Source organism: Drosophila suzukii, chromosome 2L (genome assembly GCF_043229965.1).
Source record: "Drosophila suzukii chromosome 2L, CBGP_Dsuzu_IsoJpt1.0, whole genome shotgun sequence".
NCBI classification, from domain to species: domain Eukaryota; kingdom Metazoa; phylum Arthropoda; class Insecta; order Diptera; family Drosophilidae; genus Drosophila; species Drosophila suzukii.
The window spans coordinates 22,933,754-22,948,123 of record NC_092080.1 but is presented as its reverse complement, the minus strand read 5'-3'; the positions used below and the strand labels follow the sequence as shown (position 1 = coordinate 22,948,123).

The 14,370-nt window shown below is 39.8% G+C and overlaps 1 protein-coding gene across 8 annotated transcripts in view; it reads right to left on the bottom strand.

Annotated features, from left to right (window-relative positions):
- Positions 1 to 14,370, bottom strand: part of bru2 (bruno 2) — a 57,559-nt gene that overhangs the window by 16,902 nt on the left and 26,287 nt on the right. For 3 of the 8 annotated variants that reach the window (XM_036812885.3, XM_036812884.3, XM_036812883.3), the window contains exon 2: positions 10,534 to 11,052. The exons of the other annotated variants lie outside the window; for them this stretch is intronic. In XM_036812885.3, coding sequence (XP_036668780.3) covers positions 10,534 to 10,939 — 406 coding nt within the window. In that variant the 5' untranslated portion in view covers positions 10,940 to 11,052. The remainder of the gene's footprint in view (positions 1 to 10,533; positions 11,053 to 14,370) is intronic. 8 annotated transcript variants of the gene reach the window in all.

Genomic DNA, 14,370 nt, shown 5'->3' with positions numbered 1-14,370 from the left:
GCCATTACAGTTGCAGAAATTGCAATTTCACGACAATTACCACAAATTGGTTTCCTCAACTGGCTGGGCGAACATTTTCGTTTCGTTTCGTTTTGGCCGTCCTTCTTCGTGCCTTCCGCCTCACAATTATGCAGCAAAGTTGCACCCCCTGGGGGATTTTTCAGGATGAGGGGCACTTCCGCCTGTGGCATATGCATTGTAAGTTCATCCTTGGAAGCCAACTCTGCCATATGATGTCGTTAACTGTCTTAAGATTTATATGCACAGTCAAAAGCGGAAACTGCACTTATGTGTGGGGCAGGGGGGCCACCATATCTACTGGGTCCTCATATATTTCACTTCACACTTGAGACATCAACTTTTGTGTCAAGTCGGGTTTTGGCCCCAAAAATTTGTCGGCCCCGGGCAAAGTTTGTCATGTGCATAATTTACTTCTTCCACACACGAATTTGGTATCTTTTATCTTATTAGAGTTTTTCTGTGGAGTCAGCCATGCATTAGATTGCATTCAATTTGCATCGCAATTAAATTGCTCGCTCTTGGAAAAATCCTTCGACAGCTCTTAATTATTTCCCCAGTTCTGTTTGTTTGGCATAAACAAATTAAGCGACTTGTGCAAATGTTTACAAGCTAGCTGCTCGATCCCAAAATCCCTGGCATACTTTCTGGAGTCATACCACTGCAAATGTATGCAAGCGAATATGTAGTCATGATACGCACTTAAGCGTGCTAAGATAGTGGTTAAAAAGGCTGTGGGGTTAAAGCATCTAGATGCTCTTTAATACAAACTTGGAGAGTAATAGCACTAAATAAATAACAGTTTTATGATTATAAAGAATTTAATGTCTGTATTAACACTGAAGACCAAATAAATTAATAACAATTAGTATAAAACCCATTGGCTTAAATTGGATTAATCATTTCAGCAGTCAAATGAGGGAGAACCGAAACCAGTTTGTGTTTTTTCTTACAATAAAAATGACTTAATTCCTAGCTGATCTCCCCAAAGTCACTCTTATTTATGTAGAGTAAACCCCAAACAAAAGTCAAACGCATTAACCAGAACAACGGCATCCGTGCAAACGAATGAAGCGCATAAAACTTTTACCGAACCCACCGAAAGTGGGTAAAATTCCACCCGAGGGTTGTCATCCGAGATTTGCATATATCGCAGTATGGATGAAGCTGAATTTGCTACTAATGTGAAGAACATTAAAACGAGGACAGGCGGAGTGGGGCAGAGCCGAAAGGATAAATGTTAAACACGCCAGCCAGATTTATACGAAACACACATTCAAATCACACTCGGTAATACGAGATGTGGAATTCGAATTCGAGGAATGGAACATTATTCAGAGCATTTTGGCCAGGGGCTAAGGAGGAGCTGTAAAGTAATACATATGTAAAAACAGATGTGAACAAGTTAGCTAATGGCTATGACTTTACCCACCACCATGGCCACCAAATGACTTTAAAGCTGGGTATTCTAAAATATTATTTGTTTTATTATTCATTTGGCTTATGGTTTCCGTCTGTCGGACATGTTATACCTTTAATATCCCTGGGCTATTTAATGGGTTTTACCTCTAATAGTTTATTCAAAGGAAATACACTTGGTTTGCTGCACCTCAGCATGTTTAATCCTAGAACTTGAATTGAATCTTGAATTAATCAAGGCACATTATAATAGAGCTTGTCCCAGACAGCATCTAATCACATTTTAAGCTACTTAGGCTTCGTCTCAGCTCCTCGTCTATCAGGTTTCAATTAAAATTTTGCATAAGACAAGAACCGCCGTGTGCACGAACATGGAGGGGATAAGTGAAGGACTCGGGAAGTAGGATGTTCCGCTCCCGATCCGCCGTCTCTAAAAACAGTTAACGTTTTCAATTATAACATAAACACTCCAACAACACTGTGCACACAACAATGGGAAACCAACTCTTAACGCACTACACTCGGCAGAAATTTAGTGGTTAATAGCAGAAAGCCTATTTAATTTGAGGATGTGTTTAGTTCGTAATTTTAAAAATATAGGCAAGTATATTTAAGTTTAGATAAGAATATTATAATATAATATAACTATAACTTGCGGATGGAAAATAAATGACAAAATCTACCGTCCAGATTGATTAAATGTTTAAATTTTAACTAACGTTTTTATGTAAATGCGGTATTACGAATTGTTTGCAGGATTTTAAAAGAATTGTTATTTTTCCTACTGTAAGTGGCAAGAGTTGTAGTTCCTGCTGTTGTTGTTACTGTGTGTGTACTGTACAGATTAAGCGCTGAGCGCACACGAGGCTGATAAATGAAAATGGCATGCACACATGTGCAACAGCAGCAGCAGCAGCAACAGCAACATCCCACCAGCAATTTTGAAGTGCTGCACGAGTTGAAGCCAACTTTTCACATATTTGTATCTGTTTGTGTTGTTAAGTAGTTTGGGCGTTTCCAACTCGCAGTCTCAGCTGCATAAATATTTATTGCAGAAAATTCATGTGTGCCGTGGAAGGCGCGCCAATTCACATTGCATACTTTTGGACGGGCTTCATAATTAATTTAAAGCCCGCCAATCGAGAAAAAATGTTGTAAACTGCTGAAATTATGATGCTCATTTCTGGCCATCAAAATGCACTAAAATGGGAATTACATATATGGGGCTGTCCGCCCCAATTGTTCATACTCCCCGCCGGCAGAGTTTATGGCCCGGCCCAAAGGGGCAGACAAACTTATTGCGGTGCAGAAATTTTTATGTTTTAATTCAATTAAGCTCCCTGGCGGTTCCAAGAGGACTAGAGGAAGGACCCCAGACGGGCAGGGAAACTCGGGAAAACCTCTGTGGGCGACGCATTTAATGCGCACAAATTTTCGACATTTCTTTCCCGCTCGCCCTTTTGGCGCTCTGCGCACCATATTTGCATAATTTTGCAATAATTGACAAGCGGAAAATGTTGATGCGGAAACGGAAATTAAAATGGAATTTTCAACTAAGCTTTTTTCTTTCGTGAGCCAACGTTTTGCCACCCGGTGACGTTTTGCAAGGAATAATTATGTGCATGTAATTAATTTATAGCAAGAAGGGAAGACCCCGAAATGCATGTGCGACGAGTTGCTAAGAAGATCGCTAGCTATTTTACATTAATATGTTTTGGGGGTTCATAACTATCTCAGAGGTTTTTAAGGTGAAGGAAGCACTTGGCAATGGAAACTAATTAATAACTTATTTTATGCGATTTAAATTAGAAAAAGATATAAGAGTTCAAAACTACTTCTGAGTTTTTAAAGGTGAAAGAGGCTGTTGGTAATGTCAAATATTAAGTAACTTATTTTGTGCCATTTAAATTAGAATGAAGTACTAACAAATAAACTAAAACGGTTTGGATAATTAAAGGAACTAAATATAATTTAGGTTGCAAAAAAAAATTCAAAATTTAAGGTTTTTAAGATTCCCATGGGAACTGCCGTACCTAATCGTAAACACTTTAGCGAGTGCCAATAGTATTTCCCTCAACTAAGCCACACCACTTTTCCTGGCCGCAAAATACAATTAACCGTCATAAAAGCTAATGCCATTCGCTGTGCCAACCGCAGCGACAAATGAACGAAACAATTATAATCATCCTGGCCTGGTACGAGTCCCAATCCCTGAGGACTCCCCGCCTTCTGCCCACCCACCCCGCTGACCACGATCCACTCCGTTGACAGGAGCTGGGAGCCCGGGCACGTTTCGATTACGTTGGCAACACTTCCGGCCCGCGAGCGCCACAATTTCCGCTGCAGCAGCAGCAAAAAAGGGGAAGTACCCCGAAGATGATGTGGCAGGAGCAGGGCGGGGAGAGGGGGGATGTTGCAATAGGCAAACTGCCAGCAGCCAAAAGGAGATTTGGACGGCAGCCGGGGGGAGTTGCTCATTTTTACCATTCGCTTGAAGGGTTCATTTGTGTGTTATGCGAGCAATATTTCGTGCTCTTTTTGCTCTTTTAAAAGGGTATTCCCTTTTTTAAGAGCGTTTTTGAAATTACTGAAAAATTCAGTTTTTAAAGATTCAGTTACCTAAGACAAAACACCTTAATTAAAGCCATTTAAAAAACAACCATAAGTATTTATAATATTTCTTAATGTTTAAGATACTAAAGATCAAGATTACAATATTTAAAAAGTTTCTCTGAAATTGAAAAGGTCACATATATTTTTATAACATTTTCTTAAAGGCATAACGTTCTTTAAAACGTATTTTTAGTTAAATTAGTTTTTTGATGCGCCCTAGTTTTTTAATTTCCTCAGAGATTAGGGTATTTCAGAGCTTCATTATCCAGACCTGGGACCTTTTTACAAATATTTTTCGTAGCTGTTTTGTTTTCTTATTTTTGTAGCCATTCGATGACCGCTTCTGGCTGCCTTTGTGCTCTTCATTCAATTACCGCTGCCAGCGGCTATTCCTATTCTAATGTTTTCCATCCCGATTCCCGCCGCCCGAACTTTCCCTGGCCCCTGATGATGTTCTCAAGTGCTTCACTGGCAACTTGCCCTGAAGATGAGAAATGCCTGGGGCAAATGGAGAAAGGGGAGCGGATGATCAAGCGTTGAGAGCAGAACAAAGCTGAAAGTGCAATGGCGAAAGGGGGTTCTACCCAGTCCATAAACATATTTTTCCTAATTTTTCCTATTGCTTCTATATTATTTTTTTATGTATCAACATTTTTCTTAAATTCTTGGCAAGAGCCACCACTTGGAGATTGCTGAAATGGAACTACAAAGAAGTTGCAGTCTCAAGTGGCACATGGAAATGACTTAATGAAAAACCACTTGACCAATATCAATCAGCAAAATGTGCACTTGGCGTTGGATTTTCCCTCTAAAAGCACTACATCTTGAATCGGCTTACTAATTGACAACATAATCAAGAACTAAAACATTGGCTAAACGCAGAAAGGCAACGTTTGGCATTGCAATTCGGTCAGGTCAAAGACAAAATATCAGAATAACTGACAGCTTGAGCCTCCCTGACTGCATCCCCATGATTAATTTAAATTTCGAATTCAACATTAAATTACGTTTTTCGCTATCTCATTATTTGGCAGGTCTGTTTCGGTCTCTGGCAAACTGGTTCTATGACGCACGTGCTCCGGAGACAATAAACGTTTTTGTTTTCGTGGATTCTGCGCGGGAGGGGCGTTCAGACATTCATAAGATACATTTTGACGTCGTATCTTATGTCATTTTATAGCTCATGCCTTGCTGCACATTTAATCTCGTAGATTCTCTCCACTCCCCAACTCCAGGTGTTTCTGCATATTTGCGGCTGAGAGATGTCACGTCAAAGGTAATTTTGATTGCCAGTCAGTCAGTCAGCATCTTTCCAACAACTTGCTCAAATCTTCCACCCGACACTCGTAAAATACCTCAACTTGTCCCGCGTTCCTTGGGCTGCTTTTTGTTTTATATACTTTTTTCACTTGCCTCAAAATGTGCTTTGCATAGTAATCAGCTTGGGATCTTTGGTGAAGCAATGGAATGGCTTTAGGTTGTTACCTAGAGGGAAATTTTGAGTGGGGGAGTGTTTATGAGCAATAATGTCGTCAATTATAAGTGTACTCTTCTGATAATGATATAGAAAATTGCATTTACCTGCATTGGAATACTGTTAGAATTCATAAAATGATTTGGGTAAACCAATTTTTAGAGGTATACCACAGAGCTTGGAAGTATTTATATAGATGTACAATCATCTTGATCTTATTATATGCAACGAAAAATTCAAGCTAAGGCTTTTCTAACCCTCCTTGACCACTAATGCAAATGGTATCTTCACCATCCTCTCCAAGACGCCTTCATCGCCCTCTGCACATATAACCAATTTCTCCCAACTCAGGCTTATAAAGCATTCCTGCCGCATTCTAGGCTTCCAGTCCTAATTAGCTTAAAATTCCTGAAGCGGAATTCATCCTCCATATGCGTAAGCTGCAGGCGGATGGACTTCCCAGCTGCAGGCCAAGGATAACCTACCTTGAGATGCATACACATAAATGTGTGTGTAAATATATACATTAAGATGCTTCCAAGCCCGACTGCTCAGATAAATAGGCAATAAGTGCGAATTTGCCAGCTAGTTTGCTTATCGGCACTTCCCAGCAATCCAAAGTTTGGAGCTCGATTGTTTCGAGCTCGCTTTGTTTCGGTGCACATGTAAATATATGCAGATACGACTCACAGATACGAAGCCCAGATACGTATGTATCTGTTTGAGTTGCCCCCCTGCCACATCCGAATCAATTGATTACGTATTCCGCATTGTTGTGTATTTGTCGCGACAGAATTTCATTTCGTTCTTATGGGACATTCAGTCGATCAAGCGACCCATTGAACCCCTCGAACCCCTTAGACCCCTTAGAAACCCCCTCCGCCCCACCCCTGTCTATCGCTATTGAACTGTAACGCATTCAGCATTTGTTGCTCTCGTGTATTGTCTATGCAAAACTGTGGCTGCTGCTCATTCTGCGGTGTTCGTTGAACTCGCTCGTTGTTCAACTTTTTGGTCACTTGTCTCCCGGCACTCGACGTTTGATTTCCCCGAATGGAGCTGGGGTTACCAAGGGCTTAAGGGGCGGAACTGGGCCTCGCCGGCCCAGTTGTCAAATGGCTAAGAGTTCGCCGGAAATTAGCTGCATACCAATTGAGTTGTTCGAAGAAGAAGGTAGTTAGAGGGCGAAAATGTTCAAAGAGAAAATATTATTAGCTCCTTATGATGCTATTATTTCAATAACCAAACCAACACGGCTCTTCAAAATATTAAACGTAAATAAACATGATAACATATGAATATGTTTAGCTAATAAAATATTCTTAAAGTCTTCTTTTAAACGAGAATATACACACATAGCACATCGGCTATTATTAAAAACAATAATTATACCCGTTACTCGTAGAGTAAAAGGGTATACTAGATTCGTCGGAAAGTATGTAACAGGCAGAAGGAAGCGTTTCCGACCCCATAAAGTATATATATTCTTGATCAGGATCACTAGCCGAGTCGATCTAGCCATGTCCGTCTGTCCGTCTGTCCGTCTGTCCGTCTGACCGTCTGTCCGTCTGTCCGTCTGTCCGTCTGTCCGTCTGTCCGTCTGTCCCTCTGTCCGTCTGTCCGTCTGTCTGTCCGGATGAACGCTGAGATCTCGGAAACTATGAGAGTTAGGCTATTCAGATTTGGCGTACAGATTCCTGAGCTTCTTACGCAGCGCAAGTTTGTTTCAGTAGACTGCCACGCCCACTCTAACGCCCACAAACCGCCCAAAACTGAAACTCCTACAGTTTTGATGCTAGATAGAAAATTTTAACTGAAATGTATTGTTCTCACCAATACCTATCGATTGACCTAAAAAAAAGTTTGCCACGCCCACTTAAACGCCCACAAACCGCGAAAACCTGTGACGCCCACAATTTTCATGCTAGATAAAAAATGTTAACTGAAATGTATTGGTCTCGTCGATACCTATCGATTGATGCCACGCCCACTCTAACGCCCATAACGCTTAAATCTGTCTACCGTCGTTAGGTGGCGCATTTTAATTTCGCTTTGCTGCTTGCATATCTCCATTTCCCTTTGAGTAACGGGTATCTGATAGTCGAGGTACTCGACTATAGCGTTCTTCCTTGTTTTAGTTTCAAAAGTACAAAAATTAACATATTTGAGATCAATTGCTAGCTCTCATTTGTTTTAGTAAATTATTATTATAACATACGTTCCCATTTCCCATGACCATCTTATTTACTTTAGATAATGCTATTTCACCTGACCCATTTCAGTACCATTTATATGCCAAAGGCATACGGATAATCCCTGAATATTCAACCACAATAACTGCTCATATTCTGTATTCCCTTTCCTCGTTCTCATCATATATCCCATATTTGCATTAATCTCTCTGACAGCTTTTGGAAGCTAGAAGAAACCAGACTTTACCTCAGCGTTTGGGGAATTGCCGACAGAAATTCTGCTTCTTCGTCCTAGTAACTCCAAACTCCAGAAAAACCCCACGATGCCAATGTTAACCCATCAATTGTCTGCCGTCTAACTCGGCGCATGACTTGCATATTTATGCGATACATGCGAAATGAATTGTTGACTTCGACTTTGCGTCCGACTTTGACTGTGGCCAAAAGCAGTCAAAGTCAAAGCGTTGATAAATAAGCAGACACGAAGGAAAAATAAAGAACAAACGTTGGAAAAAAACTATAAATAAATAAAGTGCATGTATTTGGAAAGCATTTCGATGCAGGCCAGCGTCGAACGGAAAATAATAATTTTATGGCGAGATCAAGTGACTTTGGGGGCGGTACCCAGAAAAAGGGGGTGTACGTCAAAATGGCTGTCAGTCAAAAGTGAAGTGAAACAGCTGGATGGATGTGTGTGAGTGTTACATAAGGTTGTTGGTTTCAGAATTTGTGGCAAGGCATTATAAATGTATTTTCTCCCTACACTCTCTCGCCTTCTCCCTCTATTTTAACGTGTGCAAATGCGTTAACATAAATGTAACACGTTTCGCTGTGGTAACAACAACTGCAACAGCAACTATCCACATGTCACGTAGCTTTTGCATGCCAGCGACAGAGCCGAGAACCCCAAAGAGCCCAAAAGTCGTGTGACCCGAGGCAACCCAAGAAACTGTCACATCTCAGACACCAGACAGGAAACCAGTGGCAAGAGGAAGAGGAGCAGCGCAAAATCAGACAGCCAAGTCACTTTCCTTGTCAGACCTTGCAAAATATTCTAAATTATATACAACGCTGTGGCAGAAGCTAAAAACATAGGCCCTAGACCACTTCAAAATGATTAAAGCTTCAGTTGCTAGTTGATTACATTTTTAGCAATGTTGTGTTAATTAACTAGTCACGAAATTGTTGTCGAGTTATGCAATATATAGACGAACTTGAACCGCTCGAGATGTGAGATATGAAAACAGAAGAGTGAAAAAGCACGTGGAAAGACTAATCTGAGAAAGTCGTCTCTCAATTATTTTTAGAATTTTTATTTTTTGTTTATTGTAACTACTAATTGCTTTTTTCCAAACTAACAAACTTAAGGTTTTTTTAAAACCCTTTTCTTTCTTGCCTATATAATTCAGAAAACATTTAATATTTTCAAACAAAATATATATAATTATATATATAATTTTAACGAGTTGTTTTTATATGTTCGTTTAAACATTAAAAAACTCTTTTGAGCTCGATATAAAAAGTGTAGTTAATGTTATCACTTTATATTATTTATTTTTCTGCACGAACCAAGCCCGAAAAAAACACTGGCAAACCGAGAATTCAATGGTAGCATCCACCCAGGATTTTCCCTCCCCTCCCAGCCTTTTTTTTATCCGCTCTTGTAAGGGAGTTCAAAAGTCCCTTGACAAAGCTAAAATTTAATTAGCCGCCCAGCAAGTGGCGTTTGCAAATGAAATTACACAAACACATTCACACACAGGCACGCACACAAAGGGAGCGAAATGCAAGCTCCACATACACATATCCCCAAAACCCCCTCCCCCACCACACACACATTGGTTTAACGTTTAGCCACTTGGCGCGAAAAGGAAATAAAATACACGACAATCCAACAAAAGAGCAGGAAAAAAACACGAAACTTGCATCGAAACATGAAACACTCGCCCCTTTCCCGCCGCCCCTGTTTTCTCCGGAATATTGCTCTGCTGGCGCCCCCTGGCGGGCAGTCCGCCCACCCGCTTGGCTTTGTAATCCTCGCGAGCTTCACAATAAACACGAAAATATAATTTGCAACGTTTTTGCAGGCGACGCGCTTCCGCTGCCAAAGAGTAGAAATGCAATGAGTTTTAGACAATAGAAGCCACAGTAAACGGTCACTAAGATAGACGTGTTGAGGGGAGATTCGCAACTTATTATTTGCTTACAAAAAGTGACAAATATTAATGGAGTTGTCCATAATATAACCTTTGCCAGTCTCATAAATTATTTATTTTAATCAATTGACTTGTTAAATAAGCTGTCAGGTACATACGACAAAAATATCATCGACAAATATCTATTCTGTTCCTCTTATTAAAAATCGCTTGTTTTTAATTATATAAACAGACAAATTGCAGTTGTATATGTTGGGTAATACCATCAGACATGTGAGAATTCTAATTCCTATGAACCCAAAAGACTATTTTAGGATAGTATAACTTTTATTCCTGATTTCTTAGGAATAATATTTGTCAATATTAGGCATCAATAGTATTTTCTGGAAAATAATTAAATTTTTAAATGCGCTTCCTATTGTTTTCTAATATCTAATCCATCAAATTTGGATACAAAATAATTACATCTTAAATAATTGTTCAAATTGCAAATTTAAACTGCTCAAGCGTAATGTTTGCCTAATGGGCACCATTTCTGATAAAGCAATTAAGTTAATGTGTGCCCTAAATAAGTGTACGATTTTTAAAGGATCCACCTTATGGAGACCCCACTGTACGCGGGCTTAGCAGAACGGGGGTCCGTGCAAGTAACACTAATTACCTGGAACTAAATATGGCGCCGGATTCGGTGGCGGTAGCCAATACGTTGCCGTTATCGCCGGATACAACTGATGGCCATTTGTGGCCATGTTTGTGGACATGGCCGATGGGTGGAGTGGGTGGCTTGGGTGGCTGGGGTGGTGCAGCGGGGGTGGAGAATGCTGCTGATGATGTGGCGGCGATGAGTCCGCGGAGGAGCTGCCCGAGCTCAGTTTGCTGTTGTAGCGGACGATCATGTTGTTGTTGTTGTTGCTGCCAACGGGCGGTGGAGATGCTGCATGGAGTTTGGCCGATAGGGGGCGCTGCTCGCTAGCTCCGCCATTTCCATTTCCACTTCCGTTTCCGTTGATATTGCCGCCATTGTTGTTTAAGGAATTGCTGCATTCCATGATATTTGGGTTTTTCATGTTATTTATTGGCCGCTAGATGGCGCCACCACACACACGAAAAAAATGGTCGAAGGGTTCAAATATTTTTGTCTAGCTAAAACTTTGCTTTGCTTTTTTATGGGCCTCCTGGGCTAAATTAAAAACGAAAAGCAATATTTTATTTGTAGCTGTATTAGCAAGGGCTGCCATTAAAATGCCACAATTATTCACTTGTGCATAATTTGAATTTTATTTGCAACACACACACTCGCGTTTCACTCTTTTTTAGCACAACGTTTTATGGTCTACCATTTTTGTATAACTAATTAATTTGCCATATTGTCCGGCGAGTGCAGTTTGCTTTCGCAATAACGCAGTATTTTTTATTGTCGTTCTGTGTTATTTACTTTCAATTTGTTGCACATCCCCCATCAACGCACCGAGCGCTAATGGGACGGACATGACCCGCCCGTACGGGTTGGCCATACAGATGGACCATATTTGTTTTTATTGTTACGATTATTATGGCGATCACACAGCGCAGTTGTTTGATTTTGCATTTAATGTCCGTTAAGGAGCCTCACCATCGATATTAAAATCATTGAAAAATCCAAAGTAAATAAACAAAAAATTTTAATCCATCCAGCTTTCGCTTAAACAATTTTTATGGCCGTTCATATGGCTCTCTGAGTGGTATCATTTTGTGTAAAAGCATTATGGCATATTTTAATATTTACTTTGTTCCATAAAATCAACTTTTTAAAATGTAATTAAACTGTGGAAAGCTCTTAAAAACGTAAAACTAGTATTTGCCTTGCGTATGCACGTTTCTCGGGTATTTCTCTCTGTGTCAAAATATGCACAATTGTCGCAACTTAGCTCTAAGCCACTCCCATCTGCTGGGCTTTCTACCTATCTGTATATATAGCACCTGTGTGAAGCTCTAATCAGCCCGAGCAGAGTTTAAAGAGACGGATGTCTGTGTTGATACAATAAATGAGAAGGGAACTCAGGGTAAATAGGTAACTGGAGACTCATGTGGGGAGTTTCAAGCTGAAAAACTAAACAAACCGACAACTGGTCGACACCTAAACATATACGAACAATATGATTGTGAAATTTCAAGCTTATTTATCCAGATACGACAACGACATTTGTTTGACACTGAAGTTTCGGTTTCTTTCCTTGGGAAGTTCGCCCAGAAGGTATCAAATAGATCAAATATTGGTTGAATTTAGTTATTCTGCTCAACAATTAACATTCAAATGTCAGGTTGGGAAAAACAAAATTTTTAGAAACTTAGTAACATTTCACCTCTGGTACCATGTTTTATTATTTATTCAATAACTTGGCTTTCAAACAATTTTATAGCTTAAGTGCATAAAAGCAAATGCTTCGGTTGTCCTAGATTATCTTACAAAACTCGAACTAAAAGGAAATTATTATTATTTTCCTTTCAAACTAGTTACGTTTATTGCTTTTACAATACAAGATTAAATACAAAAATTGCTAACAGAATAAAAATTGTTTAAACACATGCGTTAAAAAAGTGTTGAAATTGGTTCAATTCGAATTCCATTTTGTTGAACATTGGTTTGATTTGATTTTGCGGCTTTACAGTTCTGTGAAATGTGAATAATTCCTGGGAGTGCTCCTATTTTCTAATTTGTAGTTTTCCCCGCCCCACATTTCCCCTCGCCACCTGCCTCGACTGTCTATTTTCAATTTCTTCTGACCCAACTGAAATTGACGTTTCTGTCTATTGACAGACTGCCTAAAGAAGATGATGCTGCGGCTGATGTCGAAGCTGATGGCTTCTTGTTTGTACATGGCCAGCATATAGACATAAATATGCGTAAATAGACAAGTTTCCCCGCCGCTCGGCCTCTTCTCTCTTCTTGGAATGTAACTCAGAAGAAAGTGCAAATATTGACGAGAGTTTCCATTTTGCAGGTGGCTCGAAGTGGAACAGTTTTCTGTTGATGGTTGCGACATATGCGAAACCAATTGATTCGTGGCCCGAATGGCTATTACTATATGTACACGTGTTCCTCTGTGACATTTTCGTAATCATTTTGTTAACGCTTCGCTGCACACCAGACGATTTTAAATTGTGGAGTAATTTTATTCCAAGTGAGCTGATTAGTCGGCTTGGAGTTTTTGAATTTTAAAATTTTCTAACCCACTTTTGCGTATACTTTGTGTTATTATCTGGCTGTCCCATGCGCTTCGAGGTGCAATTTACTTGGCAACAAACTCGCTCGCAATTATCACATAAACTTCGCATTTACACTCTGAACTTTGCTTCTGCCACAGCACCTCATGTGGCTTGTTGTTGGCTGATTTTTCCTTTGTGGTTGTTGTTATTATTGCAGCTAAATGAAAATATTCAGAGCGGAAAGTTACGCTTTTCCATTATAAGCGGGCCATTCGAAGCATGATCAAATCTAATGTGGAGGTTTCGGCTTCGAGGAATATCAAAATTGAGTTTGAGGTTCGGAGTAAGACTCATTCAAGGCGGAAGCATTTATTTCAGCACAAATTATGTAATTTCTATAAAAGGCTTTTAATATTTTAGAACTTGTAACTCACAATAATCATTGAGAGAATTTAAGTCAAATCAATCAAATAGAATAATTGAGTGCAGTCTACTTTTCTAAATTGGAGTATGTACAGTAACCAATTGAAATCGCCAAGAAAATGTAATTATTATCTAATAATCATTTTTTAAAGTAGCTCTATATACATAGTACAGTTTCATACAAATTTTAGTAATATTGAAATTGACATTTCGCTCTTGCTTAAACTCTGCGTTTCCAATTTTGCATGTGTAAATTTTAAAATATTTTCAAGATTCCCGAAAAACCTATTTGGCTTCTTGAGGTCTTGACGAGCCGTTGACATTTTGTATTTAATACAGCCTGCACTCAGGTTTTCTTTTCTGTGGCGTTCGCCTCGTGTAAGGCTCCTCAAAAATGAAAGCCGAAAGAAAATTTGACAAGTGACAATTTCCGTTTGTTGACTTCGCTTTCAGTGATTATTTTCTGAGGGACAGTTTTTCCGAGTCCAATGATTCATTTTCGTTTCAAAATGTATTACGTGAAGGAAAATCGGATTGCAATTAGTGGAATTTTGTATTCGAGGTTTTGTAAGCGTTTTTCGGCTTTCTGTTTGTTATGGAGTTAATATATTTTAATCGGCTAGATGGATGATGAGTTTGGGTCTAAAGGTTGACCTTGTAGGTGAGAGCGTGGCGCGGCAAGGTGACGAAGGGTGCTCAAGGGGCAGAGCTCATCGACAGCCTTCATCCGAGGCTATTTATGGCCAGACACACCCAGCTCCAAGCTCACACACTCGAGTCACTCGACCGGAACGCCAATTGGATCGGAAATCGCTTTTTTGTCTGTTAAATTTGCCAGCTTACTCGGTCTTACCCCCACCACCACCCATCTCTCCACCCAATTTTGTGC